The 7,410-nt window shown below is 41.7% G+C and overlaps 1 protein-coding gene across 1 annotated transcript in view; it reads right to left on the bottom strand.

Moving 5' to 3' along the window:
• Positions 1–4,405: 4,405 nt before the first annotated feature.
• RPS9 (ribosomal protein S9) overlaps positions 4,406–7,410 on the bottom strand; it is a 35,209-nt gene continuing 32,204 nt past the window's right edge. Inside the window, exon 4 of the mRNA XM_082274172.1 lies at positions 4,406–4,639. Coding sequence (XP_082130298.1) covers positions 4,462–4,639 — 178 coding nt within the window. The 3' untranslated portion in view covers positions 4,406–4,461. The remainder of the gene's footprint in view (positions 4,640–7,410) is intronic.

The following is a 7,410-nucleotide window of genomic DNA, read 5'->3' as shown; positions in this document are numbered from 1 at the left end:
TTTTCTACAGTATGTGTAGCTGCAGACTTAATTTTTGAAGGGGAAGGCAGAACTCCACTTTAAGGGCATGTATGAGGTCAGCAAGGAAGCCCAATCAGAACCCGTAATGTCACACAGCCGCTATTCGTGTCAGCGTGGTGAGCCACTATTGAACACTTGTCATCTTGGATATCCTTGCAATTGTTTTACCACCGGAGGATTTTCCTGCTAAAAGACCAGGGGTTATTTTGCGATTTTTTACTGCGTGACTTTAACGGACAATCGCGCGGTCGTGCGACGCTGTACCTAAACGAATTTCACGTCCTTTTTTTCCCACAAACAGAGCTTTCTTTTGGTGGTATTTGATCACCTGTGCGATTTTTTGATCACGCGCTATAAACAAAAAAAGAGCGTAATTTTTGCAAAAACAACAATATTTTTCACTTTTTTTTATATGAAATTCCCCCAAAAAAAAATGTAAAAATCAAAATTTTTTAAAATTTTCGGCCAATTTGTTTTACGCTACCTATGTTTGGTAAAAAAAAAAATCGCAAAAAGCGTATTTTGATTGGTTTGCGCAAAAGTTATCGCGTTTACTAACAAAGGGAAAGATTTTTGTCATTTTTGGTGTTTTTTTTTTTAACGAGTAATGGCGGCGATCTGCGATTTTTTTTGCGGTACTGCGACATTGCGGCAGACAGATCGGACCCTTGACTGACATTTTTGACACTTTTGGGGGTACCAGTGACATTACTGCAGTAATCAGTGCTATATATATGCACTGTTACTGCAAAAATGACACTGGCAGGGAAGGGGTTAACAGTATTGGACAGGGAGGGGTTAAGTGTGTCCTAGGGGCGTGATTCTAACTGTGTAGGGACAGGTCTACTAGTGTAAAAACAAAGATCAACAGTTCTACATAGTAGAACTGTTTGATCTTCACTTTTACACAGGGAGAACTGACAGGTGGCTTGTTTACACAAGCCGCTCTGTCTTTCTCCCGCTGTAGCGGCGATCGTAGTGTGACCGGCGGACATCGGGTCCGCCAGTCACACTCCCGCACTCCTCCGTGAACGAGCCGAGGCGGGCGGGCGCGCGCCCGCCCGCTATTGGCTCTGGAAGGAGTGACAGGCGAGCGACGTAGACCTACGTCACTCTGCCTGGCCGGGGCCGACTGCCGCAGTAAATATACTGTGCGCAGTCGGCAAGCGGTTAACAATAAATGTTTGGAAAGAGGATTATGGTCTTTCCAATTTATTTTATGCTGATAACTGAGAATCAAGCTATACCCCAAGACAGGAGGAAGTAGTGTTGCTGTAATTCACATAGGAGAAATGGGGCAGAGGCAAATGTGACTTTGTAGTGTGGTCTAGTATTGGAGGTGAGCAAGTAATTTATCTAGAGGTGGTGGGTCACCAGAATCACTGCAAAGATATATGAACTGTAATTCATTATAGAGTGATCCAATTCTGTGTAAAGGAACTCAGATTTATTTGGGTTTTTGTTCACATATTTTTACTCTGGTCAGAACTATTGTATTGTTTTAATTTATGCTGCACTTATTTTATGTATTACAAGTGTGTATACCTTAGTAAGCTGCACTTATTTTATGCTGTAATCATTCTATGTGGTGTCTGTTGTGAACACCAGAAAAAAGTGGCAATTTTGCCTAGGGATTAATGCACAGATATTTTCAGGTGAGTAGTATTTTGCATACACAGTTTAGTTGAGGATTGCGCTGATTATTCTTCATTACCATAAACACAAAAGTGAAGGACTTATTACACATCACATATACTGCATAATAAAATTTGTCACATTGACTACTAATCCCAAAAGAGCAAGATTTGAAAACTCCCATGTGACAGGTGATCTATTAGCACAGTAAAGAGATGGATCTCAGAAGGAACAGATCTTCAGATCCCAAAGGGTCACCACGGTGGAGGCAAGATGGAGACTTACCAGATAGTATTGACCTTCAAGAGAAGTCATGAAAGGAAGTCGTGTTGTGCCTATAAGCCTTGCATGCCCTCCAGTTTATGCGCTTAAATACAGCAGAGTACTAGGCATCTCAATATGTAACTGCATATGCTAGACACTGAGGCACCATGTGTTGGCAGTACCAAAGAGCAACCACTCCATTACAAAGCAAACTGATATTTCTCACTAGCAAAATGGCCACAGCAGAATATGCGATAAAGAACACAAGTGCAGCCCGTATTCATTATAAAATCAGCTGATTAATCTACAGTGTATGTAACTTGCCACTTTTGCTATGCCTTTTAACTTAAGAAATGTGAGTGGAATTTCACTGTTCTGATTAAAACCATTAAACCAGATCCTCCCCCCAAAAGGCTGGCCCTGATGTGTGGACTATCCCCCTCCTTGCGATTATAATCCTGGATGAACTTCCATCTGCATAAATTTTATGGACTTTTTGTCTTAGACTGTTACATATCAGAATTATTGCTGCTTTGCACTAACTATACCCATTTTAGCCAATAGGAGCCTCTAACTTAAGCTTGTTCAATTTAACATTAACAAAAAAAAGGTAGAAGCCGATTGGTTACTATGCTCAGCTGCACCAGATTCTGTGTGCACCTGTTTTTAGTAGATCTTCCATGAGGTTTTTGGATATTTTGTTTTTTTTATTTATTTCATCGGTTGGACTTTAGAGCAACACAACATGGATTACTGCTCACTATAATGAACAGACTTTGGATATAGTTTTAGATCTATTCAACGGTCTTTTTAATTAAATGCCTCCTCTTATTGGCAAGTTTTTAAATTATCCATTGCTCGCTTTGTATACCAGCCCCTGATTTCCTACCAAGTAGTGATTGATGCAAGTAGTATACAGATACAATTTCTTTAGTTAATAAATCAGTGCAACAGTTTGTTTTTTCCACATTAACCTAGGGTCTATGAACACTTTTGCCTGCGTTGCACTATACTCCAACATATGGAATTTTCAGGCAAGTCAGAAAGGGAGTCAGTTTATTGATGACATGCTGTTTAATTCTTTAACAGTTCTTTACCTTAGCCAAAGGTAGGAACGCTCCAAGTTGTCTTTTATATATCCCATTCTGTGACAATGTCCTGGTTAAGATGGCTAAGAGAAACCTTTCAGTAAGACCTTAAACCTTTTCTTTGTGATGCACAAGAAATCATTTTTTTATAGGATTAACACAACTCATACTCACATTACCCAAGAGATGGCAATAAGGAAGACAACCTTGTGAGCAACACGTAGAATGGCTGAACAGGGTGGTTCTGCATACTAGAATGAGATCCCAGAATCACTGGTGAACAATGTGTGAGCCCCTGTACAAAATGGTTGGGCCAAGCTTTGATAGTACTCAAAGTCAGATGTTAATCTGGGCCAGACTGAAAGGAGTCATCCCACATAACTTCTGCGATATATATTCCTTGATTTGCACCATGAAACACCGATTTGCACCATGAAACACATAGGTGGAACACATTTATACATTTGTAGGTGAACAGGAAAACTGAAATCTATGCAGGCAGAGAACACACCAGTTTGTGTCCCAGCTGACATAGCAGGAATCTAGTGTTCCAGGTCTTACAGTTGGTGTACTGCACTTAATGCTGTTTAATGGTGAGATATTGTGCAGAGTAAGGTGGATCACAATGTTAAAAAGGATACCTCTTAAATGCTTATTTTTTCCAGGTAAATAAAGCATTTTCCTTCTAGGGGACTGCAGAGCATCACACCCACAATTAACAGATCATAGGTCCAATGTTCAGCTCCTACAGACTCTAAAAAGGCATCTGCTCAGGCAGGCAGTTAATCCATTGATCTTCTTTCACTTGGGTAAAAGGATGCACACCAGCACCCCTGCAGCCAGCCACAATATACAGCACTTGAAGGCATTAACAAAAAACTGATTAAAAACAGTGTGGCTGTGCCAACAACCACGTCATTCATATTAGTGACAGCGGAAAAGATTCCCACCCTTCTGTCACAGGAAGAGGGTAAAGGATGCAGATTACATGTTTCACCCTAAAAACAGGTGGAACATGTTCTAAAAAGAACTTCTTTAAAGCAAAGGTCCCAGATTTATTAAAACCCAAAACATATTTCAGAGAATACATTGCACCCTTCTTGAGGTGTCCTTGTCCCTGTGGATGCAACTTAAAGCTGTGTTCTAGCTGGGGAAAAGCAATTTTAAAGTCAGCATCTACAAATACTGTAGCTGCTGACTTAATATACAACGGTGGGGGGCAGGAGCAAATCCGCCCTCAAACAGGTACAACTTGCTAGTAAAAACTAACCAAACCAATAAAGCTGTCTGAAGTGCAAACAATTCAGATGGGTAACGCTTTTTAAGTTCCATAGTTTAGAACTAGGTCTCTATTTTTGTGCAACTATAAATCATACTGCACAGGACGCTTAAGTTAACACAACTGTTTTATTCATGTTTTCATCAAGGGATGAAAGGAATATTTTTTCAAATTTTAATCTTCCTCCTCATCATCTCCGCCTCCAGCCCCTCCCTGTCCTTTCTTAGCATTCTTTCTCTTCACACGGCCAGGACGTCCACCACCGTAAGGTGAACGTAGGGAGAAGTCAATATGCTTCTGAGAATCCAGACGCACAATGAACGATGGGATGTTCACTACTTGCTTTCGAACCCTACAAAAAAAAAAAAAATATATTATATATAAAATTAGCACTAATAGTTCATGAATCTTGCAGGCAAAGTTTATTAAAAACAAGACCCACCCCCCCCCCCCAAATTACTGTGCAGTAAAGTATTTGTTAGTGATTAAAATAACCTATGTTGGTTAGAGAGTACTCGTACATTTAATGTATACATTTTTTGTGATTTTATTTTTTCTGAAGTCTTTGGGGGATGGGGGAGGCGGTGGGGCCGGGGTATGGATATGATTGGGTATGGATATGATTGTATGACTATTGCTCATAGGTGACAGGATGTAATTGATATATCACCAGGGCGGGGTGCTGCTGAGTGAGATATTTATAACATTGCATCATTATACCTCTTTTGTACGGTGAAGGTATATCTCGTTTCACTTATTTCACTTTAAGTGTTTCACAAGTGTGTAACTCATGTGTTAATGAGTTTTTGTATTGTATTGTTGCAACCCAAATAAACTTATTTTCTATTGGAAAATAACCTATGTTATTGTGAAATAATATCCAAGCAAACCCACAATGTGACCAAACTAGAAACAATTGAGGTATGTAATGGATTTAGTTCAATGTATAAATTTATTGTCAAACTACTGCGCTAATGTCATTCTTCATGGATAGCTGCTAGCACTACAACCTGACATTGTGTATCAATTATTTCTACAAAACAAGTGTTGTGCTAAATGTGACATAACCTTGAATCCTATAGATCAGGGATCTCCAAACTACGGCCCTCCAGCTGTTGCAGAACTATACATCCCATGAGGCATTGTAAAACTGACATTCACAGACATGACTAGGCATGATGGGAATTGTAGTTCCTCAACTGGAGGGCCATAGTTTGGAAACCCCCTGCTATAGATGAATATATTAAAGATAGGATTTTTGACTTACCGTAAAATCCATTTCTCCAATGTTCATTGACAGACACCGCATCGGATTCTTAATCATTGAGTTACACTGCCCCCTACAGGAGTAGGATACTGAGGAAAAAGCTTGACTACGCCTATGGGCAGTCCCAGGGGGTATATACCCACTCAGCTATAGGCACTCCATTTTGTTACAAGCAGTGTCTGAAGAAAGCCAACTCCAGAGGGGCGGGTGCAGTTACCGTTAACGATCAGAGAAACGGATTTTACAGTCAAAAATCCCATTTTCTTTTGTTCATTGGACAGCTCCTGATCCTGATTAACCATAGGGATGGCCCAAAGCAGTGTCAAACTTTTAGGGGGGGGGGGGGGGGTTTGGGACAGAAAAAAATTCCCAAGGCTAGCCATAGCCAACCAGGTACCAACCAGGTAACGGAGCTCAACCATGAAAAACTGGAGCTCGTCTGAAAAACAAAAACACCATCAAAGAGGACACCGCAGCCAGCAAAACCTCGCGGCCAAAAGCATCCACAGATGCCAACACTTACACTTTAAATTTTTTTTGTAAAAGTGTGCACAGATGACCGCCTTGCAAACCTGCGTGCCTGACACTTGATGACGGAAGCACAGAGGACACCAAGTGCCCTAGTAGTGCTCCTTCACAGGAAAAGGAGGAACCTGACCCTCTGGTGCAATAGGGCTGAACCACCATTTTCTATTATATTTTCTATACTGAACCACCATCTGTCTGATCCATCTGGAAATGGTCACACAAGTGGACAACCCTTTGTGAGGTCTATCTGAGCACAACTAGAGAGCCTGACTTCCTAAAATACTTTGTTGCTGCTAGGTACACCCTAATTGCCCAGACCACATACAAGGCCATTTCCTTCAGATGTAACCAGGACTGAGAACAAAGCGAAGCTTAAAAACGTAATCACCCAGCGCTTTGCACTACCAATAAAGGGATGTGCACCGTCTCATAAAATCTGACTCAGCAAGCTGCCGCCTAATACAATCAAAATATAGTGCATATAAATCATAGACATCCTAATCAATATTAGGCCTGCGGAATATAATCGCCGAATCGATGCATCGCGATGCGACCATTCGCGATTCGGGGTGGCTGCAAAATCGATTTCTAATGACGTCAGTTCCGGGGGTGGGGCTTGACGAGTGGCGGCCGGCTTGTGGAACACAGAGCTCCTCGCAGGAGAGAAGGAGAGCAGAGCTATCAGCGCCCTGGCCCTGGGAGGGTTCAGGGCGGCCGCGGCCTTCCCAGCCGGAGATGGGACGGTGGAGGATGAGGCCTCGTCCGAGAAGCGGCAGAGCCAGGTGAGGGGGCGGAAAGGGGGAGCGGGATTATCCGGCATGGTCACAGCACAATGTCACTGTATTCCGATTTTGTGTTCTGTGTATTTATTGCTGCTACACCCATATTGATAAAACAAATAGAAATGTCCGTAAAAATCACTCCTACCCTTACAGCAAACTTGTACTACTGTACACTGAAAGCTGCTCACCTGCTAGTCTAAACTGTCACCAGAGCCCTGCAAAATGCCTTCTACTTACTGGGGGCACATGGAACACTGCTCCTGCTTCCCTGGCTGGTTCCTGGTCTGCCAGCCGATCGGCCCAATTGCTGTCACACGGCAGCCCAATGTAAGTTTGCACTTTCAGGAAGTCAAAAAGCAGGGGAGCATGGGAAGTAAATATAGACTGCCTTTTAGAAAGCAAACCTACAATATGCCAAGTATAGACAAGGTACAGGCTTGATTTAACATTGAACTATTGTGCAAATATTAAAGTGGTATGTATTAGATATTATAAATCCAAAAGCAAACTTATTAAATTGCATCTTACCAATTTCTTAGATGAAGA

The sequence above is a fragment of the Pelophylax lessonae genome, assembly GCF_965119305.1.
Source record: "Pelophylax lessonae genome assembly, chromosome: 12".
In the NCBI taxonomy this organism is placed as follows: Eukaryota; Metazoa; Chordata; class Amphibia; order Anura; family Ranidae; genus Pelophylax; species Pelophylax lessonae.
Note: the sequence above shows the minus strand (reverse complement) of the source record. Positions and strands in the feature narration are given on the sequence as shown.